General features: G+C 35.6%; 1 protein-coding gene across 1 annotated transcript in view; it reads right to left on the minus strand.

Annotated features, from left to right (window-relative positions):
* Positions 1-242: 242 nt before the first annotated feature.
* The window catches only part of LOC132565097 (dystrobrevin beta-like), an 81,999-nt gene continuing 63,664 nt past the window's right edge, over positions 243-18,577 (minus strand). The window contains exons 13-19 of the mRNA XM_060229703.1: positions 12,200-12,285; positions 7,845-8,052; positions 7,359-7,629; positions 1,948-1,998; positions 1,205-1,379; positions 580-727; positions 243-392 (exon numbers count right to left, since the gene is read on the minus strand). Coding sequence (XP_060085686.1) covers positions 243-392; positions 580-727; positions 1,205-1,379; positions 1,948-1,998; positions 7,359-7,629; positions 7,845-8,052; positions 12,200-12,285 — 1,089 coding nt within the window. The remainder of the gene's footprint in view (positions 393-579; positions 728-1,204; positions 1,380-1,947; positions 1,999-7,358; positions 7,630-7,844; positions 8,053-12,199; positions 12,286-18,577) is intronic.

Here is an 18,577-nt window from a genome sequence, read left to right on the forward strand (position 1 = left end):
GGGTCAGTCTGTTCAATTCTACAGATATACTGTTCTACCAATGTTAACCAGCAACAATGAAAAATCCTGCATGAGATTCAGCCCTGTTCCTCCATCACAAGAAGAAATAATTTCTGTTTGGTGGCTTCACTTCCTGTAATTTAGAGTAAGCTTTTCTATGTAGTTGCTTCACTCCCTATGATACAGTGTAAGCTGTTCTGTTTATATTGCTCCATTCCCTGTGCTTGGTCACTTGGATGACTTCAGCGATTGACCCAGCGTTTCATAGACTCTTCCCAGTCAGTGTTGCCTCCATCCTCATCATCAGTGCGGATGTAAGAATCTGCATCAGACTGGAGATAACTCTCCTCATCTGTTGTGTAAGTACTAGAAGTCATTCGACCAGGTAACTCCTATAACAAAAGTAAAAATATTTTTAGTTCTCAAATCATTTATAAAATGATTACTATTTGAAAGCTTGGTACTCATCAAATTTTTTGTTGCACTCATCAAGCTCAATGAGAAAATTATAAGGGGATATGTGTAGTTATTTATACTAATGTAAAATTCCTGCTACTGATATCAGCTTTTAGTTTGTACCTTTGGATGGTTGTCATAGAGCTCAGCATCCTCGTCATCTGTTCGGATGCAACTTTCATCGTCAGTGCGGATGTATGACTCTGCGTCATCAGTACCTAAGGCACTTCCATCATCTGTCCTGTTTAGGAACGAATTCTCTGGAATGTAACTGTACAAACATAAACACTTAGTGTGGGTATACACATTCCTGGTAAAACCATTCTTTCTACAATTTTCTAAATAAAATTCAAGTCAGAATTAAACAAACGTGAGCTAGAGTTACATTGAAAGATCCATAGCAAGTGATTAAGCAGGGTTTGTGTATGTTACATCTGAAGAGATGACATCTACACCATAAGGAAAATAAAGCTGAATGCAATGGTTTTTTATCCACTACAAAAACAATAGGGTGACATCTTTTATCTGTGATGTCACACTGACAATCAGGTTTTGTATGATATATATGACATAGGGGTATCATGTCAGGAAAGACTAGTCATATATTATTGTTGAAAGACTTCAGATATATATATCAGGTTGTGTTCTCTGTAAAGACACTTTCATTGTGTATTTCATAGTAAATTGTCTGCCATTTTCTGTGTTAACAGGCTTTCGCATCATTTGATGGGCAATGATTTAAACTTACTTGTCATTTTCTGTGTCACTTTGGTTGCGACTGCTGTTGGCACTCTTGGCCCTGCGAGCGCGAAGCTGTGAAATGAAGTCCTGCTCCTGGTCCAGCCTTCGCAGCACTTCTTGTTGCCAGTTATCAAGCTCCTCTTGGGTTCGCATCACATAGCTATCAGCCACCACCAAGTTGGCTGTCAACAATGAAAGACAACTCTGTCTCAAATAATGTACTGTAAACCTTCAATGCTATACACTTCTTCATAGACAAGAAAATGACTGTAAGATATCAATATTTCCATTCTAATGCATATAGGATTCAATGTTCAGTATTTGTCTATAAATAATAATGGAGATCTCGAACTTGGAGCCGTTAGACACAAATTCAAATGAGGTAATCTTATAAGTGACCTTTGCAAATTCTTTTCCAAAATGAAATAGATAATTTGCTAACATTGATTCTCGATGAGATGTAATGAATATGCATTGTATTGACATTAATATGCCTTCCAATCAAATTCAGGGGTTGTGATATAGGCTGTACACATGGTACATTAACTGTATGTCGATATGTCAATGATCAAGAGGCGTTTTCTACGTTTCTTGAATAACTGTGAAACACTTTCCATTATCTGAAAATATTCAGATCTTTAAAATGTCTGGTATTAACCTATCAAGTATAAATGAAGTTACTGTGGACAAAATATAAGCTAGGTCATTTGGTACATCATTAGACTCTGTGCCATCTCATCTTCATCTCACCTTCTGCTTCACTGATCTGTCCATCGTCTTCATCATCACTTATACTTGTATCTGTAATAGATTAGAATGTGTAAAACATATATGAATGATATCCCATCTATTGTAAACATGATCAGTACAATCCTCACCTGTCATGTCATCTTTCTATGGTATGTTTGACAAATATACAGTAATTTACTTTAAACAAAGTAAAATCACAATCCGTACTGAACACTCCTGATATAAGCATAACTTACAAAAAGAAAACAATTTAAGTTTTAATTTGAATTAGCAGTTTATTTATCTTAATAGTAAATTAATAACTTCTCAATTAATCTACCTAAACAATTTGAAACTTGAAATTTGCTCAAAATTAAATTAATTTTTTCCACAACCATCCAGTAAACTGATTAAATAATAATATATAAATTGCCATGGAAACAGTTTGGAACAACAACATAAAGGGAGACAATTCCATAGAAGACAGGGAGACAACCTTGCAGAATCCAAGACATTTTGTGTTAGTATAAACATGAAAATTAGATAGTTTATCAGTAACATGAACACATAGGTTCCCCAATTACTTGACATACAGAACTAAGATCTGTTCATCCATAACAAGCGCTCTGAGGACCATGATTTTTCCTCTTGAGACAAAAGCATATAGACAAAAAATTTGATTCTCCTGTGACAACAATTAGATATGAAGATTTTTCCTCTGCAAGCAAAAGTATATAACAAAAATTGATTCTCCTGTGATAATAATGTTTGAGACCATGATTTTACTTGGGCGACAAGTATATGGGACAGTGATATGGTAATTTCCCCAGCTCTTCTTGGGACATTGAGATCACTCTCTCTACTTTACCATCAATATAACGATGGCCATCATTAGATGAGATCATCAATCATTCTAAGGCTGAGTGCATCAACAGCTAAACCACACACAACACAATTCTAATTCTGCTGGGCAAAGCACCCTAAACACTCTCAACTTCAACTTTGTGATGTTTTCTAGGTACAGGAGACCTATATTAATTTCATACTATATATCATCACTTTATAACTATAGGTCTAAGTAGTTAACGGTTAAGAAGATACTGACATACGAAGGATATATTTAATGGTTTCTCATTTTTGATATCATATATATACTGCAAAGTATGACAGAACATCTCGATTTTTCACTTGTGCATTTTTCTTGAATGCACTCCTGCTTTACACAAATGACAAATATAGCTGTCATAAAATATATTTATTTATATATGTTTATGATATTTAATTGGAAACTGTTATCTTTTCTTTTCACAACATTTTTAAAGGAAACAACATAGAAGGAACCTATTGAAATGTAAAATAAACTGGTATTGGATGAAGTTAAAAGAAATATCATTATGCTCTTTGATGTTGGATAGTTTGATGTTATGCTTGACAAAACAATGCTATTTTGAACTGGCTGCTAAAAGGGTTTGGCATGATATTCTACCATTTTCTGCTATTATCTGCTATGAATCGCTTTCAAAACAGTTTTGAATACAATGTATCAAAGTGGAAGTCTGAAATGTACACAGAAAAGCTTTGAAGGGAAACAAATATATTCAACCTTCACTTCATTTGCATTTGAACAAGAAAACTGTTGAATTTCAATGCATTGACTAAAAAGCACTCTTCTGATTGCTTAAAACTATGAAAGTTGTATCACTGGAAAAGTTGTATTATCACTTTACATGTTATAAGACTTTTATATCATTACATGATATCAGTTTTTATCAAAGTGATCAATTCCTATTTCACTAACAAACTGTCAATATGCTGGTCACAGATTGAAAACTGTATAGAAAAGGTTTTATTGTACATTATAAAGAAATCCCCTTCTGTTTACATCTAAAGCACATATACTGATCTTCCTTTCTACGGTATATCAACATCAAGTATTAGTTTCCCTTTGGAGATAAAAATGTATAATACACAGCCCACAGTTTTACTTTCCCTTTAGAGATATAATACACAGTCCACAGTTTTACTTTCCCTTTAGAGGTATAATACACAGCCCACAGTTTTACTTTCCCTTTAGATACACAAAAGTTAATTATCACTTCCTCTATAAAGGTAAAAAGATACCGATAAATATTACTTTCTTATCAGGAATATGATAAACAGTCATCAGTATAACTTTCTCTTTAGAGGTATAATACACAGCCCACAGTTTTACTTTCCCTTTAGAGGTATAATACACAGCTCTCAAGAGTAAGAGGTTGGTAATTTTCTTGGAGTTGCAGCCTTACAAGCAGTTTGTATCAAAGATAGGGAAGGAATACAACATGTATTATGACAACTAACCAAAGCTCAGACAGACATCTGTCAACAACATTAGTAATTCCATCTACTTCAGGATGAAAAATGCAGGACAATAGTCAGCTGTCTTTGCTTGCAGCAGTAGAAAATTCTTATGTTGACTTTCACACTACAGTGGTATAACTTGTTACCAAATACATTTGCACTAAACATTTCATGAAACAGGCAAATTTTATAATTAGAATAACTTTTATCATAGTACATGGATCAGCAAGAAAACTTCGCTATTTATTTCCTAATTTAGTGTCTAATCATTTGGTGTTAAGTAAGTGTGATTTGATTTTGAGCTCTAATATTTTCAACCTTTATCATCAATACTCGGCTGATATGCAGGGTATTCATCAACAAACAGGTAATACCGAACATGTACACAGCAAACCTTTCTATGCACCTAGACTACCAATTGGGAAGCTCTATTTTCTTCATGCAATTGTAATTTTAATGTGAACCCATCCTCTCATCTTGTCTGTGAATCTCCAGTATAAAATCACACTATACATTCCCCCAATTATCTGTTTCTATTCCGAGTGACTGCCCAGACAGACCCATGATTAACGGTATAGGCTTATAACAATTGTGTCTACCTCTATGCCCAACATGTACGAGTTGACTCAATAGACACCACTGATTGCTTTGTTTTATTGCTGACAAGTCGTAAACTTTGCCAATCACACCATGCGTTGGAGGAACAAACGATTCTCTTGTTTATGTTACCTGACGACCAATTCTCCTCCAGGGAAGTGTTAGCTGACTCTGAAATTAATGGCAACTTTTTACATTATCTGTCTGATCAGATTTTATTTGCCCTAGACAGACATGGATGGTAAACCTTTTGTGTAAATCAGGAGAAAATATTGTAACAAACATATCTTATCCATACAAACTGATACATTTCCATGATCATATGATCAAAATTCCATCAACGTACAGAAATTCTGTGCAAATTTTCATCATCATACCGGAGGTTGACTGGCAAACTTTCTCATCATACAGGACGTCTGTGTCAACTTTCATCACCAAACAGGAAGTTGGTGTCCATTTTCATCATGAAAAGAGTTTTTTTTTTTTCACACAGTTTTCCAGGAAGTGTTTGACAACTTTTACTACCATTCAATGAGTGGACTTTTATGACTGCATGAGGAATTTTGAACCAATTTTCATTAAAATACATGGAGTTCTATATAATAATTTTTTAATTCCAAGACCAAAACAAACACAGAATGTTAGAGTGAATTCAGTATGAGTCGTTTCTCATCTCTGGACAGGGAGTTTGAGTCAATGCTTCAGACTACACAAGATATTTGAGTCAATATCATAACATTGCAGGAAATTTAATCCATTACTTTACAGGAATTTGAGTCAGTTCACATATCTATACAGGAAATTTAAGTCAGTTCACATATCCATACAAGAAATTTAAGTCAGTTCACATATCCATACAGGAAATTTAAGTCAATTCACATATCCATACAGGAAATTTAAGTCATTTCACATATCCATACAGGAAATTTAAATCAATTCACATATCCATACAGGAAACTTAAGTCAATTCACATATCCATACAGGAAATTTAAGTCAATTCACATATCCATACAAGAAATTTAAGTCAGTTCACATATCCATACAGGAAACTTAAGTCAATTCACATATCCATACAGGAAATTTAAGTCAATTCACATATCCATACAAGAAATTTAAGTTCACATATCCATACAGGAAATTTAAGTCAATTCACATATCCATACAGGAAATTTAAGTCATTTCACATATCCATACAGGAAATTTAAGTCAATTCACATATCCATACAGGAAACTTAAGTCAATTCACATATCCATACAGGAAATTTAAGTCAATTCACATATCTATACAGAAAATTTGAGTCAATTCACATATCTATACAGGAAATTTGAGTCAATTCACATATCCATACAGGAAATTTAAGTCAATTCACATATCCATACAGGAAACTTAAGTCAATTCACATATCCATACAGGAAATTTAAGTCAATTCACATATCTATACAGGAAATTTGAGTCAGTTCACATATCCATACAGGAAATTTAAGTCAATTCACATATCTATACAGGAAATTTGAGTCAATTCACATATCTATACAGTAAATTTGAGTCCATTCACATATCTATACAGGAAATTTAAGTCAATTCACATATCCATACAGGAAATTTAAGTCAATTCACATACCCATACAGGAAATTTAAGTCAGTTCACACACACAGGAAATTTAAGTCCATTTACATATCTATACAGGAAATTTAAGTCAGTTCACATATCTATACAGGAAATTTAAGTCAATTCACATATCTATACAGGAAATTTAAGTCAATTCACATATCCATATCTATACAGGAAATGTGGGTCAATTCACATATCTATACAGGAAATTTAAGTCAGTTCACATATCTATACAGGAAATTTAAGTCAATTCACATATCTATACAGGAAATTTAAGTCAGTTCACATATCTATACAGGAAATTTAAGTCAGTTCACACACACAGGAAATTTAAGTCAATTCACATATCCATACAGGAAATTTTAAGTCAGTTCACATATTCATACAAGAAATTTAAGTCAATTCACATATCCATACAGGAAATTTAAGTCAATTCACATATCTATACAGGAAATTGAAGTCAATTCACATATCTATTTAGGAAATTTAAGTCAATTCACACATACAGGAAATTTAAGTCAATTCACATATCCATACAGGAAATTTAAGTCAATTCTGATAAGGATAGGTGGAGGCTTCCTAAATTCTGCTAACTACAAATCTCTGTCAATCCTCTTCCTCCTTCATTATCTATAACTATAAATGAGATGTTTTATAGTCCAATCCTATACCATCCTTCTTTGGACACTAAGATTCATGCAGGAGTAAATAGGTTCCATCAAGTCTTCTTACACTTTTCATGTTTACCGAAACATGTAACCTCAAATTTAATTTGTTGTTTTTAAACTAGATATTTAACCTCTAAACCAAAGATCTAAAATACAGCAAAAAGATGTCCTACAGTCATAACATGAACTTATTTGATTATTAAGGTGACCTACCTGAGTTGAGCTCCTTGACGAGGGAGGACATGGCGCTAGTGACGGAGTCTGCAGCTACAAGAAGGTCATTCCTGAGATGTCGTACACTTGTGACAGTTGTGGGCTGACTGAAGGCCTGCCTTACATCCCCACCTACCCCAGACAGCATGGACGACTCCATGGCAGGGGTGGTGGGGGCACTCACCCGACCGGAGTAGGAGGCAGGTGGGAGACTGCCTGTCTGTGATCGAGGGCTCTCATTGGGTGTGGATCTGGGTGAGGTAGGGTGGTTCTAAAACAAAAGCCAATGATAATTGTATTTAGCTTGAATGAAATATCATGTGTTTCAGTTCATCTGTTTTTTGCCATTGTATTGTAATAAATGTTTTGTGCTTAATAACTTTTTCTTAGTTGTAATTTCTATTTTTAAATAATTTTAGAATTCTTTCTGTACATAAAGTACATGATAAATATATTCCTTCATATGACATGTACAGTTGTACCTACCTTGAGTAACTTCATGAGACCTTCTAGTTGAAGCATCAGCTCCTTTCGACTTTCCTGGAGGGCCTGCATGCGATTTTCTAGTTCATCTTTGCGTTGGCGTAGTAAACGAAGCTCAGCCAGTAGGGTAGGATTATATTGAGCATCAGCGGTACTTTTGGCATGGGCTTCTTGTTCTAGTCTCAGTCTCTGGATTTCTCGCATAATTTCCCTGAAGCAGGTAAAGAAAACACATAACGTAACACGACTCATTTCACCAGATTGTCCTACAAGGAATTATATCATTTCACCAGTCAGCACTGAGAGACAATATCTGCCATCCGATAATCAGAGATATATGCTTGTTCACCAGTTCTTAACAGTATATACCAAAGTTACCAGTAGTCAACCAGTTGTTAACCTGTAAACCAAAGTTACCAATAGTCAACCAGTTGTTAACCTGTAAACCAATGTGACCTCCTCTAAATCAGTTGTTAACCTGTAAACCAAAGTGACCTCCTCTAAACCAGTTGTTAACCTGTAAACCAAAGTGACCTCCTCTAACCTGGTAGTTAACCTGTAATCCAAAGTGACCTCCTCTAAACCAGTTGTTAACCTGTAAACCGAAGTGACCTCCTCTAACCCAGTAGTTAACCTGTAATCCAAAGTGACCTCCTCTAAACCAGTTGTTAACCTGTAAACCGAAGTGACCTCCTCTAACCTAGTCGTTAACCTGTAATCCAAAGTGACCTCCTCTAACCCAGTAGTTAACCTGTAATCCAAAGTGACCTCCTCTAAACCAGTTGTTAACCTGTAAACCAAAATGACCTCCTCTAACCTAGTCGTTAACCTGTAATCCAAAGTGACCTCCTCTAAACCAGTTGTTAACCTGTAAACCAAAGTGACCTCCTCTAAACTAGTAGTTAACCTGTAAACCAAAGTGACCTCCTCTAAACTAGTAGTTAACCTGTAATCCAAAGTGACCTCCTCTAACCCAGTAGTTAACCTGTAATCCAAAGTGACCTCCTCTAAAAGCAGTTGTTAACCTGTAAACCAAAGTGACCTTCTCTAAATCAGTAGTTAACCTGTAAACCAAAGTGACCTCCTCTAAACCAGTTGTTAATCTGTAAACCAAAGTGACCTCCTCTAAATCAGTTGTTAACCTGTAAACCAAAGTGACCTCCTCTAAACCAGTTGTTAACCTGTAAACCAAAGTGACCTCCTCTAACCTGGTAGTTAACCTGTAATCCAAAGTGACCTCCTCTAAACCAGTTGTTAACCTGTAAACCAAAGTGTCCTCCTCTAAACCAGTAGTTAACCTGTAATCCAAAGTGACCTCCTCTAAACCAGTTGTTAACCTGTAAACCAAAATGACCTCCTCTAACCTAGTCGTTAACCTGTAATCCAAAGTGACCTCCTCTAAACCAGTTGTTAACCTGTAAACCAAAGTGACCTCCTCTAAACTAGTAGTTAACCTGTAATCCAAAGTGACCTCCTCTAAAAGCAGTTGTTAACCTGTAAACCAAAGTGACCTTCTCTAAATCAGTAGTTAACCTGTAAACCAAAGTGACCTCCTCTAAACCAGTTGTTAATCTGTAAACCAAAGTGACCTCCTCTAAACTAGTAGTTAACCTGTAAACCAAAGTGACCTCCTCTAAACCAGTAATTAACCTGTACATTAAAGTGGGGTCCTCTAAACCAGTAGTTAACCTGTAAACCAAAGTGACCTCCTCTTAACCAATATCTAACCTGTACATTAAAGTGGCATCCTCTAAACCAGCAGCTATCCTGTAAACCAAAGTGACTTCCTCTAAATTAGTATATATCCTACACACCAAAGTGACCTCCCCAGTTTGTAATCTAAAGTTCACCTGTGATGAAAGTGACTCCCTTGTCTCCAGGTTGACAACACAAATGTTCTTGTTCTTCTGCCTCTGATTGAAAACACCACAGTTGTTTACAACCTGAGTATTACAAGCCTTGTTTAAGTCCAAGAAAGATCAATACTGTAAATAATTGGCCAGAATAAAATAGAAGGTTAAAGTTCAATGAGAAACTGAGTAAACTGAGTAATTACTGTGTCATTACCATTTTCTTCTTATTTTCTGAAGGAATTTTTAGGACACATGAAGTCGCAGAGAACATTAACCAAGATTAAGAAAATAAATCACCTTAATGGGTGTACTGATAAAGATTCCGTAACTGCTGAAGATGAGTATTACTGAAGACAGGTAACAAACATGAACAATGTTAAATTTTAGGATAAGGGTTTTGTTTTTGTCTTTCCTGACCAAAATCTTCAGATTATAAGAGATGATACTCATCATTATGTAAATTAAGACTACCAGAGTAATCCTGTCTTTGTAATTATACTTCTCGTCTGATTTAACCCTCTTTTCCCAATTGATCCTAATTATCTGCCTCCTGTCTTGTGTTTGACCAGTGTTTTCCCTACAGATCCTAACTATCTGCCTCCTGTCTTGTGTTTGACCAGTGTTTTGTCTACAGATCCTAATTATCTGCCTCCTGTTTTGTGTTTGACCAGTGTTTTCTCTACAGATCCTAATTATCTGCCTCCTGTCTTGTGTTTGACCAGTGTTTTCCCTACAGATCCTAATTATCTGCCTCCTGTCTTGTGTTTGACCAGTGTTTTCCCTACAGATCCTAATTATCTGCCTCCTGTTTTGTGTTTGACCAGTGTTTTCCCTACAGATCCTAATTATCTGCCTCCTGACCTGTGTTTGACCAGTGTTTTCCATACAGATTCTAATTATCTGCCTCCAGTCATGTGTTTGACCAGTGTTTTGTCTACAGATCCTAATTATCTGCCTCCTGACCTGTGTTTGACCAGTGTTTTCCATACAGATCCTAATTATCTGCCTCCAGTCATGTGTTTGACCAGTGTTTTCCCTACAGATCCTAATTATCTGCCTCCAGTCATGTGTTTGACCAGTGTTTTCCCTACAGATCCTAATTATCTGCCTCCAGTCATGTGTTTGACCAGTGTTTTCTCTACAGATCCTAATTATCTGCCTCCAGTCATGTGTTTGACCAGTGTTTTCCCTACAGATCCTAATTATCTGCCTCCTGTCTTGTGTTTGACCAGTGTTTTCCCTACAGATCCTAATTAACTGCCTCCTGTCTTGTGTTTGACCAGTGTTTTCTCTACAGATCCTAATTATCTGCCTCCTGTCTTGTGTTTGACCAGTGTTTTCCCTACAGATCCTAATTAACTGCCTCCTGTCTTGTGTTTGACCAGTGTTTTCTCTACAGATCCTAATTATCTGCCTCCTGTCTTGTGTTTGACCAGTGTTTTCCCTACAGATCCTAATTATCTGCCTCCTGTCTTGTGTTTGACCAGTGTTTTCTCTACAGATCCTAATTATCTGCCTCCTGTCTTGTGTTTGACCAGTGTTTTCCCTACAGATCCTAATTAACTGCCTCCTGTCTTGTGTTTGACCAGTGTTTTCTCTACAGATCCTAATTATCTGCCTCCTGTCTTGTGTTTGACCAGTGTTTTCCCTACAGATCCTAATTATCTGCCTCCTGTCTTGTGTTTGACCAGTGTTTTCCCTACAGATCCTAATTATCTGCCTCCTGTCTTGTGTTTGACCAGTGTTTTCTCTACAGATCCTAATTATCTGCCTCCTGTCTTGTGTTTGACCAGTGTTTTCCCTACAGATCCTAATTAACTGCCTCCTGACCTGTGTTTGACCAGTGTTTTCCCTACAGATCCTAATTATCTGCCTCCTGTCTTGTGTTTGACCAGTGTTTTCCCTACAGATCCTAATTATCTGCCTCCTGACCTGTGTTTGACCAGTGTTTTGTCTACAGATCCTAATTATCTGTCCCCTGGCCTGTGTTTGACCAGTGTTTTCCCTACAGATCCTAATTATCTGCCTCCTGTCTTGTGTTTGACCAGTGTTTTCCCTACAGATCCTAATTATCTGCCTCCTGTCTTGTGTTTGACCAGTGTTTTCCCTACAGATCCTAATTAACTGCCTCCTGACCTGTGTTTGACCAGTGTTTTTCTCTACTGATCCTAAATGCCTTCTTCCCCTCTACCCTACTTCTATTTCACGACCTCTTTCCTTTAAGCTATTTTAACCTCCTTCAAATATTGCCTGTAAACAACCTCTAAAGTTTATCTTCTCTGAACATTGTGTTTCGGCTTTGCTCCTGAAGTAGGTATTCTGTCCTTATCCTGCTGTTCTGTCCATTTTCATGTACAGCCCCTTTTCTTTATCACTACCTCTCCCATCACATCCACTGCCCATACTGTCACTGATTTAAATGTTTGATCATACCTCTCTCCCTCTCATCCACTTGACACTTTCATTTCTGCCCCTCCTTTCCAGCAATATTCATCCAAGCCCTACCTGTTTTTGGCCTCAAGTTGAGAGATGAGCTCCCTCTGGGCCTTGCTGCCATCCAAACTGAAGCTGAGTTCTGTTGGACTTCTTGCCTACAAAGTATAAAATATTAGGGTGTTGTTAATCATAAAAACAATATTCAGATGACCAGCTCCTGAAAATATGATTTTGAAAAACATGAAGGTGAACAACTAGTATACAAACACAGAAATTCAAATATGATTATGAGGTTTTTTCTACCCTGAGGATAAAAGAAATGGAAATGTGTTTTATTGAGCAAGACAGAACATCCATCACCAGAGGTGGAACATATCTCTTCTATCATCAGAAGCAGACAGGGATCAGATCACACTTTCAGCTTTAAAAATAGATGACATGTTCCACACAAAAGCTGTCCAGTCATCATAGTTGTGATGTACTGGAGCTATTCAGTATCTATAAGAAGAAACAATATGTCTTCATTAAAGATACTACTGTGTATTCTAATGAAAGTCCAGTGTCTGGTTCAGTTAACTCTAACCTAGGTGGTCACATGATGTCTAATATATTGTGATACTAGCGCTTTCTATTTCTATAAACTCCCTCATGGTCACTAACCTAATACATTGAGGTAACTAAATCCAACTTAAAGCATCAAGTCAACTAAATTCACATTCATGCATTCAATCAACTGAATCCTTCTACACATATCAAGAAAACTAATTCTATTTCCATTCAAAGAGTGAGTGCAATTCATCATCACACACTGAGTCATCTAAATGTATCTTTATGTCAACTCAATTCTGACAACACACATTGATACTGTATTCTACACAATGAGTAAACTCAATTCTGACAACACACATTGATACTGTATTCTACACAATGAGTAAACTCAATTCTGACAACACACATTGATAATGATACAGTATTCTACACAATGAGTAAACTCAATTGTGATAACACACATTGATACTGTATTCTACACAATGAGTAAACTCAATTCTGACAACAAACATTGATAATGATACAGTATTCTACACAATGAGTAAACTCAATTCTGACAACACACATTGATACTGTATTCTACACAATGAGTAAACTCAATTCTGACAACACACATTGATACTGTATTCTACACAATGAGTAAACTCAATTCTGACAACACACATTGATAATGATACTGTATTCTACACAATGAGTAAACTCAATTATGATAACACACATTGATACTGCATTCTACACAATGCGTAAACTCAATTCTGACAACACACATTGATACTGTATTCTACACAATGAGTTAACTCAATTCTGACAACACACATTGATACTGTATTCTACACAATGAGTAAACTCAATTCTGACAACACACATTGATACTGTATTCTACACAATGAGTAAACTCAATTCTGACAACACACATTGATAATGATACAGTATTCTACACAATGAGTAAACTCAATTGTGATAACACACATTGATACTGTATTCTACACAATGAGTAAACTCAATTCTGACAACAAACATTGATAATGATACTGTATTCTACACAATGAGTAAACTCAATTCTGACAACACACATTGATACTGTATTCTACACAATGAGTAAACTCAATTCTGACAACACACATTGATACTGTATTCTACACAATGAGTAAACTCAATTCTGACAACACACATTGATAATGATACTGTATTCTACACAATGAGTAAACTCAATTCTGACAACACACATTGATACTGTATTCTACACAATGAGTAAACTCAATTCCATCTACATACATTGATAATGATATTGTATATGACAAATTGAGTTAGCTCAATTCCAACTACAAACACTAAATAATGATACTGTATTTGACAAATTGAGTTAACTAAATTCCGACTACACGCACTAAATAATGATATTGTATTTGACAAATTGAGTTAGCTCAATTCCGACTACATGCACTAAATAATGATATTGTATTTGACAAATTGAGTTAGCTCAATTCCATTAGAACACACAGAAACATGATATGATATTCTACACACTGAGTGATAAAAATTTTGCTATTTTATTGCAGTAGAGTTTTGGATAATGAAGTGTAAGATAATGTGTTATGTTTAGAGCTTGAGAAACCAACATTTATTAACTACGACAATGCTTGTTGATCATTACAAACCTATTAAAAGTGATTAAAAAGGGAACTACTTTTATACAGAAAACAATAACAAGAGGATTTCATCAGATGTGGAGTAAAATATGACTGAAGTTTAGTAGTTTTGTAAATCACATGTCAAATTTCTTGCGAGGCATCCAGTGATGGTTTAATACTTCCTCCTCTATATATACGCATTAATATCTAGCTAAGCTTCAGAGTTATCACAAACCATTTCTGTCTGTTGTTTCTATTTTCAAACTCGGAATACATCTTATCTTCATTTTTGTGAAAAAGATATAAGTGAGAAGGTAATGCGATGTCAACTTGTAAAATAAGGCGTGATTTACGGAGACATTACCGATATTTATGACAAATGTTTCCAATTATCGTGGGTCTAACGACTATTTAGTATGGAGAGATGATATTGATTAGTGGCTTATAACCATGATTAAAATATCATCAGATCCTCACAATATTTCTTTGAGCAGCAAAAATGACCAAGTAGAGAGAAGATTGACTTTATACCCCTGATTAAACAAAAGCATTGGCTTGTAAGTCTATCAAAGGAAACTGGTCTTCCATTTCTTCTGGGTACAACTTTGCAAACTCAGGTGTTAAGAGGTTATAGTTACAAGGGTTTTGGAACATCAAGCTCTCTTTATGCAGGTCTATCCAGATGCAAAAATATGAGTCAAAATGCTAGGAAGAAATTACATGAAAGACTGGCATCCTTTCATAAGGAAAGCCAATGATTTTCAATTAGTCAACACATTCACCTATATGTATTCAAGAATTATCACACACATGACAGTTAAAACATGCAAGTGTTGATATTTATGCAGGTTTAAAATTTCCAGTGATGGTTTCTATCTACAAATACCTGTTAAGTATGCGTATCTTTGTTTGTTTTTTAGGTTTATTGCTCTGAGAACAACCAGGGTCATTTTGAAGTTGGAGTGTCCTTGTAGTAGCTAGTGGCTTCTCAATGAACAACATATGGGAGACCCATTGCATGTCATGCAAAGTAATTAGGGTAAATTGACACAACAGTAGGTATCAGTCCATTTCTAAACCTCCAGAAAAATACAAATCACAATGGGTAGGGACCTTTGAACCACACACCTGAGATCATCACATAAGTTAACACTAACCAACACTCTACCAGCTGAGATACTGATGTAAACACACAGTTAGTACAACCATCAGTAAGTTACGCCATGTGTAAATTTCCCTATAAACAAACAGACATATTAAATCTTACTGCTATGATATTTCAACCTATATGTGGGACTTTTATATCACAAACAGCTCTACGATGGATGACAGACCAAACTTATCGGAGAAACTCAATATAAACAGCCTGACACAATCCATGAGCCATTCAATAAAACCGTATTCAGAAACATGATATATTTTCATCAGCTAAATGAAATGTAAAATGCCAACATTGTATAATGATTGGTGTTTTGCATAGCTTTAACAGAGTCTATCAGCTTATAGAGAATTTGCATGAGCCTGTTTTGACCATCAATATTTAATGAGGCTAGCCAGCGATGACAGGAAGAGATGGAGCAGATCAGTTAGGCCAGCAGGGTCAGACATCTACTTGTATATCTTCATGATCAGAAAAAAGCTTGTATATCATGATAAGCATACTCAGACAACAGCTTAAACAAATGAACATCCAAACTAGCATTGTTAGACAGAAGCTTGTAATCCAGACAATAGTGATATGTAAGTCATTATGTAAAACATTGGACCCAATAACAAAAATACAATCATCCCCGATAATAGAACCAAGTTTAAATGGCATTACATGTCTGTAGTTATAGACTTTACCAATATTTATGTAAGAGTCTTGTGACCAAAGAACTTAATATCTTGACACAAATAACATGGGCTATGTATTTGACACACATAGGGCCTTATGACAAATTTGTGTGATTAGGACAAGCATCACACACATATAATGAGAAAAACATTCAATATCAGAATCCAACACATAGTAACAAATTCTTCCAATTGACACACAAAACAAAATCTTCTGACACATAGGAGTCTTCTGAAAGACAAATAGGACAAAATCTTGTGACACATCAGGAAAGGTCTTTTGAATGACACATAAGACAAAGCCTTTTGACCCCACACAAGACAAAGCCTTGTGCCCACACATAAGATAGTCTTTTGAATGACAAATAGGACAAAATCTTGAGACATATCAGGCAAAGTCTCTAGAATGACAAATAGGACAAAATCTTGTGACACATGGGGCAAAGTCTTTTAAATGACACACAAGACAAAGCTTTGTGTCCAACACGTAGGAAAAAGCTTGTTGAATGACATATATAACAAAGTCTTGTGCCCAACACAAGGGAATGAAAGCAGAAATCCTTTTAACCAAGACATAGGAGAAAGTGTTTTGAATGATACACAGGACATAGATGTTACTTAAACACTACAAACATTCTGTAAGACAGGAATGTGTATAAGTATCATTGGATGTTGTATTTACAGAACTTGACGTCATTATACTGTGGGAATAAATATAAACAAAACATGTTGTAATGTTCTCAACATATTGCTTTGTACAGGAACTGGATGGATGGACAGGGATAACAGCCCTATTCCCACCATGCACCTATAAAATAGTAGGGCATTAAAATCCTGAATACCTTATACATAAAGCTTGCTCTACTACCAATTGGACATTGTACTCGTAACTGTATGTTCCTGTGGATGTCACCTAATTCCATAGCTAAATGGAGAGGTCATATCTGACCAATCTCTGCTATTTTACGATACATTATTCCGAACATAGACCAAAGTCGGTTAATTGCGGACATAATACTCTATAATAGACCTCCAACATGGTCAATGTCTGGTGGGTAATTCTACATTAATAGTACATCTCTTTATACAACAGAAAATTCCTCCCACAGTAACCACTGAAATATTCCCTAATAGGAACTTTACTGATTAAGATTAATTTGAGAAGGTCATGGTGACCTGATTTTGTTGCGGTTATGTAGCTGTAAGCTGTCTCACCTAATCTGTATACCACTATTGGATAAGTAATCAAATTGACAACAACCATTTTTTTTCTCTATAGTCATGAATACCAATAACATAGTATGAAAACTAGTACAATTTCCCTCACAAAATCGTTTTGTAAATTCCATCAGGCAGGAAAGAAATGATGTGGAGTTATGTAAGAGTAATAGAACATGAAGTTAGAATGACAATGAACGGAACACGCTACAAAATTAGCTACCACGTACACGGTGTAATTAACTTATCTCTGTCATCGCGAACATGTAAAGGCAAAATCACCTGCTCAATATCATTTTCTCACAACATCCTGAAACCACTCTACTTCAAAAATACATCAGAAGGGATATTAGATCTTCAGAACGATGAGTTCCTGGGGAGAACATTAGCTATATATACATCCACTGTAAACATGTTTTACAGAAACACTGGTGTTTACCTAAATTTGATACATTAAACCTGTAGTCTAACAAAGCTACATCTACAGTATCAGAGAGATCACAACTGTAACATCACAGCGTCTTCTGGCAGGTGCTACGTTTATCAAATAAAACAAAAAGGAAGAGAATTTATCATTCATAAAACCCACATCAAAGCATTGAATGGTTCACCAATGTACTATAACCATTTCTTCTCCAACATGTCCCATATTCAGACCAAAAGTGAAACCAAAAACTACCAGAGAAGAAAGATGTCTAAAAAGGGGAATAACTCATCCAAGCACTGAGCATGAAAGAAACAAGAATGGAGTAACTGTTGTTATACGTGACTGATGTTGTAATATGTGACTTCAGTTGTAAGATGTGACTGATGTTGTGACATGTGACTTCAGTTGTAAAATGTGACTTCAGTTGTAATATGTGGCTGATGTTGTGACATGTGACTTTAGTTGTAATATGTGGCTGATGTTGTGACATGTGGCTGATGTTGTGACATGTGGCTGATGTTGTAATATGTGACTAATGTTGTAATATGTGACTAATGTTGTAAATTTGTGACAGTTGTAAATTTGCGACTGATTTCTTACTTGTGAATGCTGTTATTGTAATATAAGACTAGTATAATAGTATATTGCTATATGTGACTAGCTGCTGTTGTTAATCTAACCAATGACAACCAAAATCTGATCTGGTGTAGACTGATGACCACTAAAATCTGATCTGGTGTAGACTGATGACCACTAAAATCTGATCTGGTGTAGACTGATGACACC

The sequence above is a fragment of the Ylistrum balloti genome, unplaced genomic scaffold (assembly GCF_031769215.1).
Source record: "Ylistrum balloti isolate Yb309-2 unplaced genomic scaffold, AGI_CSIRO_Ybal_v1 Utg369690, whole genome shotgun sequence".
Taxonomy (NCBI): Eukaryota; Metazoa; Mollusca; class Bivalvia; order Pectinida; family Pectinidae; genus Ylistrum; species Ylistrum balloti.